Source organism: Plasmodium malariae (assembly GCF_900090045.1).
Source record: "Plasmodium malariae genome assembly, contig: PmUG01_00_44, whole genome shotgun sequence".
Lineage (NCBI taxonomy): Eukaryota > Apicomplexa > Aconoidasida > Haemosporida > Plasmodiidae > Plasmodium > Plasmodium malariae.
In genome coordinates, this window is record NW_021638318.1 from 14,901 (window position 1) to 39,927 (window position 25,027).

The window sequence follows — 25,027 nt, forward strand, 5'->3', positions numbered from 1 at the left end:
ATATATATTTTTATTTTGAACATTTAAAATTATAACAAAAAAAAAAAATCATTTGTAAAAACAAGATATATATGGTATTAACTCTTTAATTTGAAGTCGTCTAATGTTTTAGGGTACCCGTATATATTTATCTAAAATTTTGAAAAAAATATTGCAATAAAAAGTATTACAAACTTTTTGTTTCCTATACATCATGTTATATCCATCCTTATGCTTATTTTTATACTATTCATAGTAAGACTCAATACACATATTTTAATGATTTAAATTATTACCTCATAAAAACGGCGTTAACACATGAAAATTCGTAAAAAATATGTTCATTAGTTCTATTATGAAATAAATTGCATAACCCTAAAAAACCTATTTAATAATACTATTTGAATTAATTAAAACTCTCAAGAATACTTCAGAATACATATTTTTATTAAAATTTTCTTTATTTCCTTATATATTCAATAGAAATATTTATTGATATATTCGTATAATTTTGTCAAGAATAAAAATAGAAATCCTTTTTCGTCATAATTATATTTTATCATAAATATTTAAATATATTTTTATAAAATAGAATTAAATAAACATTAAATATGTATAAAAATAAAAGGACTAATATAAGAATTTTGTTTTTCATTTGAAGAAGGTAGCAATGTGCAAAATTAAAAATCGTCCAACAAAAATACTACTAAAAATTATATAACACAAATATGTACTCTATATTTCATAGAATTAACCTTATCTGTAAACCTTGAAATGCTTTATTTGGTCTTGATTAAATACATAAAACATAAGTATATAGCATTACTGAAGGTATATATATATATTAACATTTTTCTTTCTTCTAGATATATTATCACTTATAATACTCATTTATCTTGAATATGTATTCTTTAATAGTTGGTTATGATTCTTCCAATCAATAATATCATTAATGTTATATAATTATAGTGTATATAACATTTTTTATTGAAGTATTTTGTTTAAAAATAAATGATAATGTACTACATGTATTATCATGCAAAAATTTTTTTTCCTTTTGTTTCACTAACCATTAAATATTGATATTTACAAAGTATTTTTTAATTCTTCTCAACTATTCTATTAATACTAGTAGAATCACAAAAGTATATACTTTAATCAATAAGAAAAATAAGTGACATTTCTATATTCATCTAATGTTTTTTTACAATAACATTTTCCTTATTTTACTATAGTACTTTTATAATATTAATTTTTTAACATTTAATCTACTATCTTAAAAGCTTATTGAACTTATTCATATAGGATGTACATTTACCTACATTTATCAAATATAAAATTAAAAAAAAAGTATATAAAGTTAAATTAATTCTCCTATTATAAAACATATAATTCAATAAATATACAAATAAAATGTAAAATAAACATACATAAAATAACTAATTTGAATTATTAATTATTTATTCCTTTTCTTATACATAAATATTAGTAAGGTATATCCTTCTAAAACAATTTAAAAAAATATATATAATATTCCAAATTACATTAAACAGTGGAATCTATTGTTAACACAAAACTGTAAAGTGAAATGTTTAAATGTAATTATATTTATAATTCAAGAGGACCATATTCTTGAATAAAATAATTAAAATAAACAAAAATGACGCTTATCAATTATCTTATACTATTTAAAACATCACAAATAACATATACCTTTTTGTGCCTTCGAAAGGAATTTACATCATTGATTAAACAAATTATAATATAATAGTAAAAAGACAATGAAAAAAAATAAATGAGTATTAATTATCTCATATATTATATAAAACTACATGCGTTATCTTATTTATTAGGATTCATTGGTTTTCTTTTTTGCAAATTTAATCTTAGCTATTATAAAGAAACTATAAATTAAATGTAAAAACACAAATTGTATTGTGATAAGACTGATTCAACTCGTTATTCATCTGTTATGTATATACAAACATAAAAAAGAAAAAAATGAAAACATATATATAACAATATTAGTATATTCATTCACATTGTTTCTTCAAACGAAAAACAAGTTACGTTTATTCTTAATAAGAAAGATTAATCTTCCATTTTTTAATTACTGCAAAAAGCAGAAAATAAGACTAAAATAAAACAAAAAACAGTCCAGACTTTTTTTTTTACGATTACAAACATAAATTGCCACATACATCAATGAAAATATATAAACTGTTCTTTTATATATATTTATGAAGCTACATACATTTTTCAAAAAAATTTTGATATATACAAAATTATATATATAAATGATAATATTGTTTTATAATTAAAAGATATTTTAAAATAAAATGTGAATAAAATTAAAATATTCACATTTAAAAAAAAATTAAAAATGTAACTTATTACTCTTAAGGATCAAAAAAACCTCTCATCTGCAGTTCTACCTATTGTTTCTCTAAAATTATAGATATGTTCGTTAATTGTGTTTATCAATTAGGAGATTATATATTTTAATCGTCATAAAATACTATTTTACGTGAAGAATGTTATACTGTGTAGTTCATTTTACTTTTTAAATGTAATAATTTTTTATGTTTATCTATTTTTCTTAGGATATAAAAAAGCCTCACTAAAACTATAATCCATAATATATATAATGATCCAAAATATTTTAATAAATGTCTAGTGCTCATAGAGCTTAGGCTATCATACAAAAAATACATTAACATAGCGAATGCTACCCCAACTACTAAATGGAAGATAAATAAAGCAAAAAATGACCCATCATTTTGTTGTATACATTTTTTCATAAACTTAAAATCAGCATTTTTACTATACCTAACTACATTTTTATAATATATTTTGTCTAACATTCTTTTCCCATAATAGGTATTTACGTTATTATATTCAGAAGATTTACTTTTCCCTGCTTTTTTACAGCCTCCCATAGTATCTGACGCATACATTTTTGGCAATTTATTTTTTCCTTTGGATACCCTTCCATTCCTAGATATATATTTCTTTTCGCATTCGTCATTATTTAGAATATCTTTTTTTTCCCATACGATATTTGAACACTTTTCCTTTTTATACCTTGCTAGTAGGCGATAATTTTTTGTACATAATTTTTCATCAATAACGTCCTTCTCATCCAAATATTTACAAATGTTACTCTAAAATAACAAAAGAAATGTTCAAAATATAGAAAAATAAATAAATCGTAATATGAAATATCAATAGAAATATAAAAAACACAAAAATCAACAACAAACGTATCTTTAATTAAAATATGTCATACGACTTCACTATTAAAACGATATATCCATGTTAAAATGATAAATGCCTCGATTTTAATAAATAAGAATAGCTTAGATTTCACTTTCATACTGTATATTTTTAATATAGTATTATGTCTTGCTAATAACAAATTATTGACAATAAATATATTTTCAATGAAAAGGGACACTATATTTTTTTTAATAAAAAAATAATAATATGCATATAATAAGTATAATACATATTACAACATGGAAAATGTAACGGAACTCTAAAATTGTATTAAAATATTTTAACCTTAATATTATTCACAAAAGGCAAACACTAATTTAATAACATAATTTTAATGTATTAATAATTATATAAAATACTTAATTATGTTATTTATCGCAGTAAAATAACTGAATAATTATTATATTAATCCTTTCCAAAATAAAATAAAAAAAAACAAATGAGTTCTCAATAATTGAAAACATTCACTTTATATAAAATATATAATGTATAAAATGTACATTATACAATTTTCTGTATATAAGAGAATAAATGCTAATTATAATTATATTTCCTTAATAATAATTACTTTTAGATAAACATTATATTTTGGAACAAAAGTTTATTATTTTTAAAAAACATTATCATAATACAATAATAGTTATAATGAACTAAAATAGAAATATTTTTACAAATATTATATAATTTTAATTTTTAAAATCGTAATTTTTACGGTTTATTTTATATTTAAAAAATCAGCATTTTATGATACTGATATACTAAAAAAATATCAATTTTAAAATCAAATAAAAAAAACGGAGTTCTTATATTTGCATCATAGATTTTATAAATTATATTTTATAACTAAATTTAATTTTTCCCATTACTACTAAATGAAAATTTTTAAAATTTTCTTCTTTTCTAGATATTTTTTTTTTTTTTAATAAAATGTATGCTTTCAGAAGAAATATTAATAAAATTTAAAGAAAAATAAAAAAAAATGGAGATTAAAATTAAAATTGGTGTAAAAATTGTGTATAAAATATAATAAAGTTATAGATATTTCTAACGAAATATATTTACCATTTGAATATTACATACGCGTTTTTAAATGTACATAATAAATAAAAAAATAACATAGTAATATTGTAAAATGTATGATTTCGTAATTTTACTTCTAATAATATTTAAAAAAATAAATAATTTTTAGTTAATTCATTTACATATACATTATATTAAAAACAGTTTTTACAAATACAAATTAATGAACATAAAAATATATATTGATAAATATATCTATAACAGCAAAATTATTCCCTATTAACATATTTATTTTTTTATATATTTTGGAGAAGGAAAAATTATAAATTACAAAAATATTATATTATTAATAATTTAATATAGATCATCTAATATAGAACTCAATTTTTTTCTTTTAAAATGTTTCTATTCTAAGGATAAAATTAAAAAATTAAAAAAAAAAAAAAAAAATATACTTAAAAAAAATTAAAATTTTTCTATATATATTATTTTCAGTTAAATTCACTATAAGACTGGCATTTGTGAATTATCTTATTTAGTTTTTTATAGGTTTTAATATATTTGGATTATGTCAATTTTTTACGTAGTTAATAATTTAATGTATAGTATAAATAAACCAATTAAAATTTTACAATAACCTATATAGTAAAATTATTAAAAAATTTATGGAAAATAAATGCATATATTATAAATTCATGGTAAACATTTGCATATGAACACAACTTTTTCCACATAGTAACATTCACTGTTTGTAAAAATATTTATGAATCTTTTTCTTAAAAAATAATTATTTATCTGTATGAATTATTTGTTTTATTTCTAAATTAAAAAAAAACACACAAATACTCTAACTTCCTAGTAATACTTTAAATTTTTTTATTAATTATACATGCTAATAGACAATTGTATTCTTATATATATATGCATAATATAACTCAATAAATTACACATATATTTACCATTATAACCTCTTTATATTTAATAAAAAATTTTATTGAATAATAATAAAACAAGTTAAATATAAAGCAATAATAAATTTCAATTTTCAAAATATTATTTTCATTTTTATACTAGCTATACCCTATTAAAGATAAAAAATATTAATTTAAATATTAAATTTTTATTTAATCTAATATATTTTATATTTTCAATATAATTCATATAATGAAACGTAAGCTTTTTTCTTCTACAATAAAACAAAAAATACTTAAAATGATCTCCTGTTATATAATTTGTCATATATAGTATATGCTTCACAATTTCGAAAAAGTTACATTAATACATTTTATACATAATATCTTCTAATCTATGATGAAACATGTTATTGTTTATAAAATAAAAATATATATATAAATGTATCTTGCAAAATGGCAATAATTTTTTTATGCAAATACAAAATATTAAAATTGAATATGTTACTTATAAAATACCTATGACTAAGTGCAAAAGTATACTATTTTAACAATTTGTTAATGATGAACATGAGACCCTTAAATCTAAATAAATCCAAGTTCCTGTAAGAAATTCATTAGGTAATCAAAATCACTATAAAAAAAACTACTCGTCTTAAAAGTTATGAATTTATTTATTAATATCCATTAATAGCATTAGCAACTATTACAGAAATTTTCTTATTTTTTCTTTTACTAACATTATAAATTATCCCAATTAAAATAATGAGTGAACTTCAATAATCTCTGTAATTTACTAGGACATAAAATTATCATTTTAGCAGTGTTGTATTTACAAATATGTAATTTATTTGTAAACTAATCCACCTCATCTGAAAAATTATGTTGTATTCATTAAGAAGAAAAGAAAATTCATGGAAATTTATAGATGAATACAAGAATCGTATAACGACATGTATTTCTGAAAAATATAAGATCTATTATTGTGGTAGCATGTATTATATAACATATCCTACTCAGAATTTTATTTAGAAATGCTATTATTTTATCATATATTTATAATTCACCACTTATACCATAAAAAAAAAGACATTTGTTAAATAGTCTTAAGTAATAAACATATTTATAATGTTTTTCTAATAAAAATTATTTTATAGAATAAACATGATCTTTTTTCCTTTGAGTAAAATATATTTAATGAAATATAACATATTCACTTCGTTTGATTAAATACAAAAAAGGACATTTTTATTTTCAATGTAAAGTCAACTATTTACTTATTTCATCTACCAATAATCATTTTAGAATTGAAGTAGGTAACTAATAGAACATAGGTATTTTTCATCTAATATATATATTCTAATATAAAATTAACAGAATTATATTAATTTTAATATTATACGTTCATTTTGATTCAATATATATATTTTTAAAAGAAATAAAAATTAACGCACAAATATATGTATTAAGCAATAATATTTAATTATACTATAACAATAATTTATAATAAAAAATGAATATCATTAAATCATTCAAATATACAAAAAACCGAAAAACGTAATTTATTAATGTTCGTATAAAAATAAAATCTTATACACATGTATATTTACAAAATTATATCAATAATAGGTATGACTATAAAGTATATAACAATAAACATATTACATATAATAATTCTAATTAATCATTAATTTATATGAAAATACAAATTCCTTGTTGTTCATGTTATTCTCTCATCAACTTAATTTTATTGTATTTTTCATTATTTCTTAAGATCTTAGGAAGAGCTATTATAATTGTGACAGATAATATAAAGATAATTAGTGAGAACATTATTAGATATGAATATTTTTCTGGACAAAGAGTGTCTACAATAGATTTCACGGTATCACGCAAATTTTGCGAACTAAATGTAATTTCTATTTTTTCTTTCATATACCCTAATCCACATAATATTGGCAATTCTGTTCCGATCAACATAAAAAGAAAAAATATAAAAGCTGCCAATCCATAACTCCTAAATTTTATTTTTTTTAATAATTTATCACAAATTCTCCTCTTCTTATCAAGAAAATCATCATAATTTATTTTTTTAATCCATTTTTTTTCAAAATGGAAGTGTTTTCCATCAAAAATTCCATTATTATTATCTGCATTTTCTGTAAAATACTGCGACTTATTTAATAAACTTTTATATGTTTATTTTTTCTTTTCGTTACTTTTTCATTATGAGATATGTCTTTCTGCTTGTCAATTTCAATATTTGGTAATCTTTCTTTTAAACACACATTATTTGAATCTTTGTCATGTTTATATATTTCTAATAACCTATAACGTTTTGTATCTATTATTCTATCATACTTACAGTTTCCGTCCAAATATTTGCCAGATATACAGTAAAAATACAAAGTAAATAATTAGATTTAATAAGAATAAATAAACTAATAGTAAAATATTGTAATGATTAATATAAAACAAAAAAATTATAAATAATAAATATTATACTTATATGATATTGTTTTACCACATAATTACTAAAATTGCTTATCCATGTTAGAATGATAATCTCAGCAATTTTAATAAATATTATTATATTAATTTTGTGTCCCATTATATATATCTTTAATGCTATATTATATTAAGGAAAATATTAACAAAAATATAATGTACTTCCAATAACAAACAGTTCTATATTTATGAAATTTTTTTTTTTATAATTCTCTCATAAAAACATGATAAAATATATATAATTATAATTAATTATACTACATATAAATAGTAACATAACTTTAGAAATATATTGTATAACTTATAATGTTATATTAAAATAAAAATAAACTTCATAAAAATAAATTAACTAGAATTTGTTCGTATATAATTAAATATATATTTAATTTAATGTAGTGTATTAATTAGGTAATGCTTTTATTAATTATTTTCGGAATAAAATAAGAAATAAGTGTTTTTATATTGTATGTAAATATTGAGTTTATCTACTACATAGAATGTGCAGTACATATATAATATATTCTTAAATATATTAACGTAATAATTAATAATTTTAAGGTTATTATCATAATAATAATTCTAAATTTGTAAATATTGTATTTAGGAATATCTATATATACTTTATAGAACATTAATTATTATAACACTATAAAAATAATAATAACAAAATAAAAAAAAAACTTTGTGTATTATTACAATTATAGTAGGTGAATTAGTTTCTCCTTAATGAATATATTTTATTGTGTATAATACTCTTAAAATGATGAATTTAATCTATACTACCTAATCTATAAAGATATATGCACTATAAAGCAAACAAAAATTCATTCTTTATATTTGTGCTATTATTTTTAAAAATTACAATTTTTAATTTTGATTTATTCCATCATTTCTCAATGAAAAATCTCTATATTCGAGGACATTATACTTTAATTTTTTATTTATTATATATATATTTAGAGGAAAGACTAGTATGGTAGAAAAAGGATAAAGAACAAATGCTGTTAAAGATAAAATTTTTATAGAAATATTGCATGCAATTGCATTAATAAATATTCCAAATGCAATGAATTTACAATTAAGTATAATATGTATAGTGCATAATATGCATACAAAAAATACGATAAAACAAAATAATTTACTAAAATATATATTTTAGTAATTTTTCTATTAATTTCAGAAGGTATATATTATTTTTTATATATTCCTTTAAAAATATGTTATGTCAGGAGCAAATATTAAAGGTGTACTAAAATAATTAAACATAAACATAAAAACAAATAATCATTTATTAAAAAAATTGTAAACAAAAAATATATTATACCCAAATATTTGCGTTCTATATGTGTAACCCAAACAGCGATAATTATGAAAAAGTTATACGCACAAAATATTATTGTAATAATCTGAAATATATCGTCATATTGTAGTTAACCTTAAAATAAATTATTTATACAAGGTAATAATAAACAACATTAGAAAATGTTAAAATATTACAAAAATTAATATCATTATATGTTTATATTTTTACATTATTTATACTTTTACCTTAATATATATTCAACCTCATCTACCTTTTTATGTTACAATGATTTGAGTATTTAACGTTTTATATCACATAAAATATTGCCATATAAAGTATAAGCCATTGCATTTTTAAAATGTTTAAAAACAAATATATATGTATTATGAGATTATTTATGAAAAATAAATTCTCTATCTCACATAATCCTCTTAAACTTTTAAATATAAATACAAGTTTTTTGTTTTTTTCTATATTTATGATTTCTAAACAATATTTTAGTCTTTTCTTTTAAAAATAAATCATATTTTTTTAAATTATCTATGATTTTACTCAATTAAGGAGTAATATATAAATATTTTAAGTTCTTTATAAAAAATATATTTTTGGCCTTAATATATATTTACACCATATATGAATTATGCTACTATATATATGTAGTAGAATAAATATCTTATTATATCATCATTCACCTCTAGATCCAATATTCTTTCTTATATTTCTGTCTTATAAATTTATTTTGTATACTAATATATTTTATTTTTAGATGGTAATGTGTTCAACACTGTATGCAATTAGACTAATTCATTTTTTTCCTTCAGTATTATTGTATAAAATGTAATAAAAATATTTTTACTTTTACAAAGGAAATTTTAATAGATTTTTTCCTTTCTTTTTTAAAGAGTAAGTAATTTATTAATATTTCTAATATAAAATTATTGTACTTATTTAATAAAAACTTTTACAATCAAATATTGAAAATTTTTTAATAAAGCTAAAATAAAACTTATCTAATTAAAAAAAAAAAAACAATATAATATGCATATGAATTATCAATAAAAAAATAATGCTTCTTTTAATATCATTTTATCTAAAAATTTACATTATAAATATAAATGTATTAGTATTTGTTAATATAATTTAAATATATTTTTTTTATACACCTTTAAAAAAATAATAACTCTTCAATTGATATATTTTTAGACATAAAAAAAGAGGACATAAATATAAAATATTACTTGCAAATTATTAGATGAATGCAGAACAAATATATATTTATCCATGACACCTATTTATAATTCACTTTTTTAGTGATGTATTGATATATTTAAAATTTTACTATTATGAAAGGCAAAAAAAAAAAAATAATTCATATTATCTATTAATATATAAGTACATTTAATTCATTAATATAATCATTTTATATTTAAAAAATAAAAAATAATAACTTGAACTATTTATAAATATTCAGTATAATATATATTTAAGTAATTTTTTAAAATTAAGCTCAATTATAAAAAATGAAAAGTGTTTAGCCATACATTAACTGATCATATGTAGAAATCCTAAGTTAATCGATTATAAACAAAAAAATATTTAATAAAAATAATAATTTTATATATATATATGTTTTCTCTTTAAACCATTAAAAAAAAAAAAATGTTTGTTAGAAGGACCTTTAAATAAATAAGTTCTATAACACATTATTAATAAACGTATTTATATAATAATTATTAAATATTTCCTTATATAATATATATGTATCAATACAACAATATGCATTCGCATTTAATTGTTATATGAAAAATGTAATACATCTTTATTTAATATAAACCTAATTAAACATTTATTTAAATGTATCAACAAATAACCATTTTAGATTAGAAAGGGATCAAATAAAAAGACATCTTATTATAGTTAAAATATAAATCACCACGAAATGTTGATAAAATTGTATAAATTATCTTTTTATATAGTAATAATAACGTACAAAAACATATACTTATACGAATTTACTGGAATACATTAATTTACCCGAAGCCATTAATTACATTAAAGGTCAAACTCTAATTTAAACTACAAATAGAAATATACTAAAATATTCTAATTCACAAAAAAACTATGATAGTATTTTTTTAACTTGTTCATAAAAAATTCCCTTATCTGTATGTTCATATATAAGAATTAAGCAATTATTAATATGTTTATTATATATATTTATATATAATGAAATTGTGAGTTCACATTGATTATTTTATTACAGAAAAAAGTATGTAACTAATTATTGATTTTATCTTTGTCTGAACTTTATTCTTTCATATTTTTTAACTTTTCTATGATAATAAACAACCCTTGATATAAAGGTTATGCCTAATATTAAAAACGGTAAGCCATATATTAGGATTCTAAATAATCTTCCTAACACGCACGATTCAGATGCAGTGGTACAGATGGATGAGTTTGATACAATGGGCTTCCAAAACCATTCCGACTCTTTCAGCGATACATATACTGCATTCAGCCACCCACTTTTTCCCCATTCTTTCAAAATTTTCCAAAATCCTATTGCATCCCACAACGCTTTTCCATCTACCAAACCCCACGATAAATCTACTATGGGCAGTACTGATAACAAAAAGAACATTAATAAAGGTAAAACAAATAGTAGTACACATTTTTTACGTATTATTTTTCTGTAGGACGTTTTACTAATTGCCTTGTTGTTTTTAAGAAAATCCATATAATCCATTTCTTTGAATATTTTTTTTTCAAAGTAGGAATAATTTTTTGTTTCAAACATACACTTATTTTTTTTCATATATGATTTACAGTTTCCTTTAAATTCTGATGGACTTCCATTTGAATGTTTTCTTTTTCCAGTGTACCCTTCCATATTATTAGATATATCTTTTTTTTTCGTCATTCCATTATTTGTCATTTCCTCTTTTAAACCTAAGGCATTTGAATATTTATCCTGTTTATATTTTGACAGTATACGATATGTTGTTCCATGAATTTTTCTACTATAAATGTAATTTTCATCCAAGTATTTATTAAATGTACTCTAAAAAATCAAAAAAGAAATGAATATCAAAAAAATAAATAATATCACACTAAAAAAATAATTACGAAAATAAAACAAAAAAAAACTAGAATAACACAAATATATTTAAATAATAATATCGTACCATATAGATGTAAATATAACATATCCAACTTAAAAGGGTAAACTTAGGAATTTTAATAAATAACTGTGACTTTATTTTTTTTTCCATTATATAGAACTTTAATATAGAAATACACTAAGTAAGGATATAATAAACAAAATATGGTACTCTTTTAAAAATAAAATATACAATTACTTTTTATTTAATCTGTTTTTCATATTTTTTTGTAAAAACATAATGAAAACTATATAACTATAATTTTTTTTACAACTGAAATAATCAAATGTAAATTTAAATGTATATTATAAATTTTTTATCTTAACTATATGTACATAAAAATAAAATTAATTAAAATGAAATTATTTAAATTAATTAATAAATATACAAAATATGTAAATTATTAATTTAATACAGTATATTAAGAAATATTTATTAATTATTTTCAAAACAAAATAAAAAACAATATATTTTAATTCTTAATACGTCGAAAATTGAATATATAGAGAACGTAGAGAATGTAAATAATGCTTTGCTCTATATTTTAATAGAATATTACTGTTTTTATTGATACTTTTCTATTAATATTTTTAACATAACAATTGTATTTTTGTAAAACTTGTTATGCCTATTAAATTATTAATTATTATAACAATATAATAATAGTAGTAACAAATGAAGAAAAAAATAAACTGTACGACCTTTTCTATCATTTTTTAATAGCTGATATTAGTTAATAGGTAAATTTATGCATTTCTTTTATGGAAAATAATATATTTTAAATATAAAATATACAACATAGGAACTAATTCACAAAAAATACTTACTTTAAACGCAAATAAGAATTTATATTTTATCGCTACTATTATTTTTTAAATGGAATAATTTTTAATTATATATTTATTTATATTAACATTTCTAAATGCAAATTTTGTAAATTTAAGGATATTATTCAATTTTTTATTTTTTTATACATATATATTTTAGCAGTAATATAAAAAAAAAAAAAAAAAAACTATGAAGTAATTGCCATATAAAATATACTAAATCCTAATAACTTTGGTTCACTCATATATTTGCATAATAATAATTGGAATAAAAAGAAATTTTTATTTTTGTTACTAATTTATTTTGTAATAAATATTAAATTAATTCGTATATTATATTATTAAATACACTGTTATGCAAGTGTAATCAAAATATAATAAATGTATTTTTTCTTTGATTGGTAAAACTTCATAATAATCAAATTAATTGTCTACCATGTATGTAACCATTACAAATTAAAATTTAATTATCAATTTTTGAATATATAGTAATAATAACTTGAATCTGAACCTACAAGAGTTAACACAAGCTTATGTCATATAAGAAAAGAATTTGGCTTCATAAAATATCATAACTTTTAATATTTATTAAGATAAAAATATATAATTAAAAAACATAAAAACTTGTATTAACAAGGTTGTTAATTTTGCTAAGTATATATTTAAAAAATATTGATATTAAGGTATCAATGGCCAATTATATGTTTTTAAAAAGGCTGAAATATTTAAGGTGTTTCATGTTCTAATTTATATATATTCAAAAATACTTAGCATATGATTAATAAATCTAATAATTATCTAAGTGGGACTTTCAATATGAACTTATAGTAGAGCAATTTCAACAAAATTAGAGATTAATAATGTTAAAATTCCATAAATAAATTTCTTACAAAACAGTATAATATATCTTTATTTATAATATAGAGATTTATATTTAAATTATAATATATTAGAGGTTATAGCATTGTCAAAACCTCTATAACAATTTTATGATGTACTTATATATGTAATGTTCATACTATTAAAAACTTATATAATTTAAAAGTTAATTAAATTTTTAAAAAAATTCCTATACATTAATATAATATATTTATATTTTTGCACATAACCACATTTCTATTACTGTTGACATAAAAACAAAAATAAAAAAATATCAATAAAAAAAAATGAATAAATAGTTGTCTATATAAAATGATATTATGGAAGAAAATGTATTTATTCATAAATTTACTTAATTATTATTTAGTAATTAATTAATTTTCATTATAAAAATATTATTAATTTTTAATAAGATATATGTTATATTAGACAGAATAAAATAAGTGACGGTTGCATGATATGCTTTAATGTCAACTTAATATTATTTCAGAAAATTTATTCTACAAATATAGTCAAAAACAAAAAGTGTATTATATAAATATTATTATTTATTCTTTTTTTTTTAAATGTAGATATCTATGTAACGTTTATAAAACATATTTATATACGATAAATATGTGCGTTAAAGAATAAAATTATATATGAGCATTATTTCATTTATTCATTTATAAAACGTTATGAATTCTAAAATAGATATATTTTATTAATAATTCATTCATAACAGTAAAATATATTTTTATATTTGGGAAATCTTTTACTTAAACTATAAAAAAAAATATAAAAAACTAATAAATATATTCACATATTAAATAAGTTATAAAATATATATTTCTGAAATAATTCGTTTTCATCTATTATTTTTTAAGTATACGTTTAAATAGTAAATACATATGAACAAAAAAAAAGCACAAGTATTTAATTTTATTATGAGATGATCAGTATGATATTCTAAAACTGCAAATAAAAAGTAATAAACTCCTTTAAAAGATTCTTCAATTATAATCTAACAACAGTATAAACATAGAAAATTCAAAATAATTTTATCAAAGTTACAAATGCAAATTGTATAATTACAGGACTGAAGCTTTAGTTAATCTAAATTTTTAAATATTAAATTAAATAACCCCATATATTTACAATAAACATATACAAAAAATTTTACTCATATATTTTTTTCATAATAAATCATATATTTTATTATGAAGTTTGAGTAATATTTATATCACATTTTTATAAAGCAAAAAAATATATATATATATCCTAAAATGTTTTATTAAATTACTCTAAATAAATACATTTTTATATGAAAATATATAAAGAAGAAAAATGTTATATATATCTATATATTTTCTTATATAATTTTTTAGATCAATATATATTATCATTTTTCCATGTTTTTACAATGTATTTATATACATGCAACAAAGAATATACTTTAGAACATAATTTCTTAAAGCAAATAGTACATATTCACTGCTTACATAGAAAAAAAAAAATTCTGAAAACTATATATTCATTATTAATACGATGTAAATTCTTTTTCTGCTATATTATTTGTATATTTAATGAATTTTATCAGTATATATGTAACCACTGGCATACTTAAAATAAATGTTAACCATTCAATTATCTTTATATCAGAAGATATATACAAAATATAATCATACATATTATCAGGTAACGATCATTAAGACAAACAGAAACATAATTTTCTAAAATAAACAAAGCAAAGATGAATAAAAAAAGTATTACATGTAGAACAAATATCAAAAGTATACTCATACATCCTAAAAGTTTTAAACTTTTTTTCTTTGTAGTATCTTTACATTTTCTGTATTAATATATAGAACTAAATCTCATATATAATAAATTTCTTAATAAACTATATTTCGTTCCAAATGGATTATACATAATTATGTGGATTTCTTGAATAATCTTTTAGATCTAGCTCTTGAATTGTCTTTATACTTAGGTTCATATTCCGATGTACAAATGTCTTTACTTTCTGAATCATCACACACATTTGTTGGTAACTTATCTTTAAATACTATATTTTTTTTTTCATTTCATTTTCTGAAAATATCCAATCAAACATTTAATACAATCTATTAATTGTGTTGTTCTTATTTTATAAACAATTATGGAAAATACCTAGAAAGGAAAAAAACGTTTTAATTATTTATAATAAAATAAATTTATAAGCACATAAACAAATTATTATATAAATATATACATAACAATAAGCAACAAAGCTTAGAAAAACAATTTTCTGAGACGTAACAATTTTACTAGTGTATTGGTATAAGCACATGTTAAATAAAAAGAACAAATGAGATAGATTTAATTAAAATAAAATATTTTTTATTTTCATTTATGATGCAAATATTTCAGGTTATAATACTTTTGAATAGATACAAAGTTACTTAATACTCAATACGTTCTAATTAAGGTCTAGTATTACATAGATTAATATATTATCATTTTTTCATTTTAACAAAGAATTAAATTCCTTATATAAAATACAAATATAAAGAATAATATATAATAGATAATTTTAAAAACTTTTTCGTACATATAACCAATAATATATTATTTATAAGAAAATTAGCATTAATTAAAATAAATTTTACTGGAACTTTTTTTGTTAAATAAATTCTCAGGCTATATATGTATATTAATTTTCTATTAAAATAATTTAAAATATTTACTATTAATAATTTTGACGAAGAGAATATCATCATATTACTTCTTTCCATTTTAAACTTTTATAATTCATATTTAAAAAATAAAATATATATCCTGTATAGGAATATTATCATATTTTAGTATTATAGCTACGGTGTTTGCTTTTTGTATCCTATAAATAAATGTAATTTTGGGTACTTATTGTACTTTTTAAATTTTAATTTATAATTAAAAACACAAAATTTTGTATTAAATATAATATTATGAAAAGATAAAAAAAAAAAAAAAAAACAATAAAAATTTTTATCGAACAAAATTTAGGCTAACACAAGGAATATACCTAAGATATATCGAAATTTATATGAACCTTTTTTTTAAAAAGTTCATTCTTGGATTAAATACTCTTAAAAATTTCTTTTAATTCAAAAAGAGAAATTAAAATTAACAGCTCTATAACATAGTAACAAATTATAATAAAAATAACATTAGAATTATTATATAATTTAAATATATATATTTTATTTTTAACTAATAGTATAATATTTAAATTCAATAATTCACTTATTTTCCTTTATTATTATTTTTTTTTTAAATATAATAAATTTATGTGTTTCTTAAAAATGTAAATAATAATAAATAAAAAAGATAGTAAAAGTAAATTTAATAAAAGAAAATGCTTCGTCATATTGATCAATGAAAAAATATTTAGATAAAATTATATTTTAAAATAGTGTGGTATGATAACATGTAATAAAATTATGGAAAAAATGTTATATTAAATATTTACCTTAAAATATTATAAATGAGAGAAGGTTATATTAATTTTTTAATCATATATGTGCAAATGCTACCGATATTCTAATAATAAATAAAAAATTCTATTCATTGAATGAAAAAGAAATAATTTAGGTGTTTTATAAAATAATATTTATAAAAAAAAAAAATATTCATATACTAGTATGTTTATTTGTTCTTATTTATTTCACCTAAATACTGGAAATTATTATGAATAGATTATATAATAAATATATTACTTTGAAAAAACAAATAATAAGTACTTATTCATTTAACTAAACTTTTTACACTTTTAAGAAAAAGTTAATTAAAAGAAAAAAAAAGTAACTTTGTGAAATATGCAAATACCACAATAACCATCATTATAAAATATATCTTCTAAAAACTGTCTAAAATTATAATATGTATATATATAATTATTACAAATATATTTTAACATAGACATTTAAGAAATTTTTATGAAAAGTTATTAAATCAACAATTAAAAAATTATAATAAAAAATTACCTATTCATTCATATATTGGTAATTAATAGATGTATTGAAAATTAGGAATATCTTTAATATTTACATAATAGTACTTTAAATAATTCCAGTACATGTAATATATTTCTGATAAATGAAATGAACCCTAATTCTAAATATTAAATATTCACTTATAAATTATATACAAAAAAAGAGTAATTTATGTTTACTCTATTTAAAAAATAAGTGTTATGAATATGAAAATATCAATAATTGTCAATTACAACTATATATATTTATTCATTTTTAGAATAGTATTAATATTTTAATTTATAAATTTTTAGGACAAAATAGAAAATAACACAAATATATAATTATTTATTTACACATAATATCATGACAGTAGAATTGTATCCATTCATTTTTATTATTCGTCTTGAAAATTTTTTCTTTTTCATATATACAAAGAACGTTTCTAAATTTACTATTAATAAATATAATAATTAAACATATTACATAATAATAACTAATTAAAATTAACCCATTATTAAAATCCTTTATTATCTTAATTCATAAAAATAATTTATGGTATATTTATTTATAAATATTTGATATAATACATATTTAAGTAATTTTGCAAGTACAAAGTACGCACACACATAGAAACGATAATAGTATGGCAACTTTTTTTTATTCATAATTTAATTTCAAAGAATTACAAACCAAAAATTATTAAAAAAATATATAACCAATATCTAATAAAGATATTATTTTATAATATATTTATATTTTACCTTTTAAAACATGAAATAGTTCTAAACATTTATTAAGGAGCTACGTACTATAAATATACTTATTTCATGTTATAAAAAATCTTTAAAAGAATATGTTTTATGCTTATATATAAGTAATAAGTAAATACATATATATATATATTAATGCAACCAAATGTTTGCCCTTTGTTCTATTAAAATGGAGACATTATCATCCTTATTTCAAAACTAATAATAGTCCTATTAGAATTATACGAAATAACTAATCATTCTGTATTATAGAAACGTAAAAAATTCAAACAAACACGTTTTCTTTTCTAATACAGATTATATCACATCTATAAAATCACATAAAATAAGCTATTATATATTAATTTGAACCTAAAAATATGCACTGTTCATAATAATCTATCTAAATATACAGTTATACACACCCTCGGAATGATATTTAATTAAAATGAAGCAATACTATAAAATATATATTCAAAGGCACTAAAACATTCAAATCCTTAAAAATACTAATAGAACATTTATTTTCTCTTGTTTATCAAAAATTATAGATATGTATAAGTACATTTATGTAATTTAATGAATTATACATATGTTTATTAAGTAAATAAATATATAGCATTAATTTATTCATATTATTCCGTACTCTATAAAAAAATATATCTTTTATCCATTCAAAACTTTCTTCTTTAAAATTCTTTTATGTTTAATAAGTTTTATATAAATAAAAGATAACCATATTATGAATATGACAATTTATATATCATATAATACAAGAAATAAAGTAAAATCATAATGTTGATCTTGTCCAGCAGTTATTTTTTGAAAAGTACCATATATTGCAGTTCCTAATGATACTAATAACACTCACAAAAATACTACAGTAGGTATAAACAATTTATGTCCTAATATTTTAAGTACTAATTTTTGGTAAACCTTATTTCTAATTGATGCATTTTTTTTTCTAATAAAATCTGCGTAATCAAGATGCTTGAAAAAATTTCTTTCAATATGAGATAATTTTTCCTTTTTCCATATATTACTTTTTTTTTACCTTATATTGTTTATTGAATTCTTCATATAATGAACTTCATCTTGATTGTGCGTTTGTTTGTTTGTACCCATTTCTGTTGTTTGATATAACTTTTCCGTAATACTAATCACAGTTAGGTATACGTTGTTGTGGTTCTACAAAATTTAAAACACCTTTTTCTTCACATTTTGTGATTAATCGAAAATTTCTTAAATGTAATTTTTTATTATACCTATGCTCTCTCACCCGTATATTAAACGTAATCTTATAAAAAAAAATTAAATATTTATTATTGAAAAGATTGTATAATTTCCTTCTAGACATTGATATTAATAAGACAATGATTCGCAAATATAAAAAATATAACTTTCCTTAAAATACAATTTTTTACCTCTTCAATGTAAAATTGACTTATCCAAGTTAAAAGGATAAACTTAGCAATTTTAATAAAAAGGTATGATGTAATTTTTTGTTATAGGATATGTAATTTTAAAATTGTATTATATTCAGCAGGAAGACAACAATACTATAATATTTTTTAAATTATATGGGATACTATATTTATTTATAAAATCATAATATAATATATATAACTAAATTGATTTTTACGATAGATACAAAATATACAAACTTTAAAAATATATTATATTATTTTTATTTTAGCGTTATGTATAAAAAGTTAATTTTAATAAATATAATATAATTTGTATTCATTCATAAATATTTAAAATGTACAATTATATTATTTAATATTGCACAGATATTATATAATTTTATTTTTATTTCATTTCAAAGTACAAAAGATAAATGTGATTACTTAATATTTATAAATATTCTAATGATACAAAATATAGAATATATAGGATGTATATTAAGTATACTTCTATAAAAAAAGATGTGATATAGAATATTAATGGAGTTTTGCTATTAATAATTCTAGTTTTATAAATATTATATTTTCAAAAATCTTATTCTTAGTAAAATACTATTAGAACAATACAATAATAGTCATAACATATAAAAATAATACTATTTCGTTGAAATTTTAGTGCTTTAATGTTTACAGTGCTCCATTAGTTTCCGCGTATATAATATGCATTTTTTTATGGTCCATAATACATTTAAATAATCTAATATATAAAATTCTACATAATGTAAAAAATAATATGTATTTCAATGGTATGTAAAGACTAATTCAATATTTTTGTAAAATAAATTTTGAAAGTTATAATTGTAATTATCCTAATCTATACAACATTTTCTAAATGAAAATTTTTATACAAATTTTTTTTAATTTTTTAGTTTTTTAATTAAATACATATATTTAGAAGAAATGTAAATATAATAAAAAGAAAAAAAAATCAGTAATGTATTATTAATCTATTAGTTTAATATTTTCTATTCATATAAAATTAAAATAATAATTCCAGTTTTCGATCTTTTATAACGTAGTATACATTAATATGTACGACATTATTTTAATCGTTATTATGTGAAAAAAAAATAAAGTATTTTTTTTTAAGTTATCATTTTAATAACTTTTTTTTAATAAATACCTATAATTATTCAGACTTAAATAATTTATTAAATTTTTTTTATTTTTTTTACTAGTATTCCATTTTTAATGAAAAAAACTATATTAAAATTCATATTCTTAAATTTTATTCACAATAATGCCTTTTCAGAATAGATGTAAAATTATAGAGATATATGGTTAATATAAATATTTTAAAATAATTCAATAACAAAAATTTATATAAAAAGCATAAATCGTTGATCCGTTTATAATTAATATATGTAATATTCATTATCTAATGAACATATATGTTAACTATCTATCTCTTTAATATTTATATTAACAATTATATACTATTCTAAAAATATAATTTCTTGTAAATATATATCATATCGTAATAATAAATCATAATAGAAAGTTAATTATAATGTTATAGTGACTTTTATATTCACAAGCATTCACGTATTTTATAATTAAAGACAAACAGATTCCTATTAATTATAGTATTTATAGTTAACATTAATTCAAAAGGTTAAAAATGGAAAAATAAAATACAAATAAAAAATAATATATATGTAATAATAACTTTACATAAATAATTATAGTTCTCTCACAACTATTAATAGTTATATTATAGTGCTACACTTGTTTCAATAATTTCATTGCCCACACATTGAGAATTCGTTTTTAATTAGTATACATAACTTAAATTATGAAATAATAATTGTATAATAAATTAATGTGTATAATAACTAAATGAATAAATTTTTTTTTTCTTGTATTATAAAATTCTTCTAATTAGCATATGATTATTTCATATAATATTTATGCATATTTTTCAAATAATAATATAATCCTTTGTATTATTAGTAAATTTTAAACCAATTAATAAAAATATCCTATAGGAATTTTATTTTTGATTGTAGTGAACTAATTTTTAAAAAAATGTTTAATTTTACTTATTAGGTTATAATGTAATATTGAAAAAAATAATAAAAAGTTTTTATAAATTATATTTAATTAAAATGTAATAAATTATTAAATGAAAGTTTACAAAAAAAAAGAAAATAAATAAAATATAAAAAAACTGTGCAAAAAAAATAAATGTATATAATATATTTACCAGTTTTAAAAGTACCAAAAAGCAAATATATGACACATACGTTAAATAAATACATAAATGATTTTTTTTTATCAAATAATTCAATTTATAAATATTTGTACGTATGTTAATGACAAACTACATTTTAATCTAAGCGACTTTTTAATAAATAATTACTTCATTAACATGTATTTTAATTATTATATTAAATTTCTTTTTAAGTATTTTTTAATGTTTTTATATTTTTTTACTATAACAGTATAATTTGAATTTTTTTCTTTTTAACTTTGAGAGATATAAATATAAAATATATTTATATAAATAATTTGTAATGGAACTTCAAATAAAACTTTATTTAAATTATATCAACAAATTAAAGTAATGCATCATTTTTTAAAGATAATTCTTTAAATTTTTGTGTATCATAATTATTTAATTTTTCTGTTTATATACTTATAAAAATAATTCTCTTAAATTTTTGTCCAATTATTTTTTTTAAATTATTGTATTCTATACATTTGTATTGTATCATAATAATAATTACCATGTTATAATAATAAAATATTTCAATAAGTCTTTTAAATTCATATTACCTTACGAGTATATTTAATGAATACCTTATGTAATATACCGATTATTATATACATAAGCACTGTTTTATATATATAAAAGCAATGTTCTCCAAATTCAAGAATATTTTTATCAAAAAAATATTGTAAAATAAAAACATATAAACTAGGTTGAAAACTTAAAATATCTGTATATGGATAATAGTTTTATCCTTAACATAATTTGATAATTATGAATTGTCTTTTTATAAATATAATCTTTCAGTTATTATTCTATCAATTATTTCAAGATTATATTTAAGGGGTCGGGGACTTTTTAATTTATGTACTAATATTTTTTTATATGAATTCAATAAATATAAAATTTCAAATTTGTTTTTATTTTAAATATAACTATAATATGTTTCTTATATTTAAAGCTTTAACAGATGATAAAATGAATATCTTATACGATATCATGAGTATAAATAAAAATAAATAAAAATATTTTACCATTATATATTATTAACTCATGGTATACTATAGTCTTAAATTATTAGTAATCATCATAATCAAATATATTTTCTTACATATAAGAAATACTATTAGGATCTGCTAAAATTGTATTATTTAAAAAAATAAAAATGAAAAAAAAGTATTATAAAAAATTCAATTATTAATGTTATTAAAAAATATACAAAAAAAATACATACAATAAATATAAAAAGTTATAAACCAAACGTATATCTATCTCTATTTTTTCTTGTTTTTTTAAATTACAAATATTTATTAAAAATCTATATATAACTCATTTTGTATGCTTTTTAATAACTTTAAACTAAATCATTTGATAGTGTGTAAAAAATTAAAGAAATGAAGTTCAATGTTCTATATTTACTACGCTAAATCTCCTTCTGTTGGAATTCCTATAAGTACGTTTTATGAATCTCCTTGGTAATCTTTGCGTATTTAATTCAGCGAAATTAGTTCTATATTTTTTTCCTTTTTCTATTTTTTACCAACGTATGATCCAATGGGAGTAAACTAATTCACAAAACAATTATTTAAAACGTATGAAAGATAATTATATTACAATTATATCATTTTAAAAATAATTTAAGTATAAATTGAAACATATAATGTATTTAAAATATAAAATGAAATTTAATATTTACTTTAAAATAAAGGAGAAAAACAAAAATTAATCCCACAACCAAAGAAATTGACACAGAAGTACGGAAAAAAGCGTTATTTAAAATATTAGATTCTTCATCTATTCCATAATATGTTTTTCCACCTGAAATAGAAGTAATAGAATATTTTTTATTTTTATTGCTAACAACACATATTCTTGAATATGTGCATAATGTTGACGATTTTTATTGTGCTGACTCTCTTGTTCTTTCCTTTTCCCTACCTATTTTTAAGTCTTTGGCACTCCATGAAACACCACTCCTCACCGTATAACCTCCACCATCTTTTTTTTTGGCCAAACCAACTTTATGCGCTTGTTCCATATATTTGCAAAGTCTAACCGTATCCTTGTTTGATGGATTACCAGAACAAATAGGTTTTCCCTTACTAAATTTCCATTTAATTAATTTATCTACACCTTCATAGTAATCTGACAATTTGTCTTTTCCATCTACATCGCTATGAACTATCTTGCTCTTATATATTCCTGTTTCAGGAACATTTTCTGAATCTGAACCAGATTTTGTTGTCTGAGTTTCTGAAGAATCTATACTATTATTCTGTGATTGTTCATGTATTTCATTTGTACCCCGATTGCTATCTCTCATTGCAGATGCTTGAACTAAGCCACATGATAAAATTTTTCCGTCATTCTTAATATGACAATTAGTAAAAGAAATGTATCCATAATATCAGATTCAGTATCCTTAGGATCTAATTTTTTCAATACTTTCAGACTCAGATTTATTTTTTAGTACATCACAACTTCCACCACCATGCTTTTCTAATTCAGATAAAAGTATACTTGGATCAAACACATTATCACATTTCAAAAAATAATGCGTACATCCCAACACACTTTTTAAACAGCACTTGGACTGTTTCGTTTTATATAAATCTTTAATATCATTAAGATATTTTTTATATTTATCAACCTTTATATAATTACAAAATTCTTTAGTTTTTATACTTTCATAATTTTAAAATAATCATATAAATATTTCTGTTTTTTGTCATTCAATTCATTTAAACTTTTTT

The 25,027-nt window shown here is 18.5% G+C and overlaps 2 protein-coding genes and 3 pseudogenes across 5 annotated transcripts; all 5 read right to left on the minus strand.

Moving 5' to 3' along the window:
• Positions 1–2,516: 2,516 nt before the first annotated feature.
• Positions 2,517–3,355, minus strand: PmUG01_00073400 (Plasmodium exported protein, unknown function; the record flags this gene model as incomplete). Its single annotated transcript, XM_029006221.1, has 2 exons — positions 2,517–3,143; positions 3,269–3,355. 2 exons carry the CDS (start codon positions 3,353–3,355, stop codon positions 2,517–2,519), a joined length of 714 nt encoding a protein of 237 aa, XP_028859228.1.
• Positions 3,356–6,914: 3,559 nt separating this feature from the next.
• Positions 6,915–7,594, minus strand: PmUG01_00073500 (annotated as a pseudogene). Its single transcript is given in 2 exon segments — positions 6,915–7,367; positions 7,382–7,594. Coding segments are annotated over 2 exon segments (666 nt in total).
• A 3,696-nt stretch (positions 7,595–11,290) lies between these two features.
• PmUG01_00073600 (fam-l protein) lies at positions 11,291–12,275 on the minus strand (the record flags this gene model as incomplete). Its single annotated transcript, XM_029006232.1, has 2 exons — positions 11,291–12,064; positions 12,189–12,275. The coding sequence occupies 2 exons, from the start codon at positions 12,273–12,275 to the stop codon at positions 11,291–11,293; spliced, it is 861 nt and encodes a 286-aa protein (XP_028859229.1).
• A 6,987-nt stretch (positions 12,276–19,262) lies between these two features.
• Positions 19,263–19,893, minus strand: PmUG01_00073700 (annotated as a pseudogene). Its single transcript is given in 2 exon segments — positions 19,263–19,632; positions 19,646–19,893. Coding segments are annotated over 2 exon segments (618 nt in total).
• A 3,910-nt stretch (positions 19,894–23,803) lies between these two features.
• On the minus strand, positions 23,804–24,597 carry PmUG01_00073800 (annotated as a pseudogene). Its single transcript has 2 exons — positions 23,971–24,597; positions 23,804–23,839 (listed from the first exon to the last, which is right to left on the minus strand). Coding segments are annotated over exons 1-2 (663 nt in total).
• Positions 24,598–25,027: the final 430 nt, after the last annotated feature.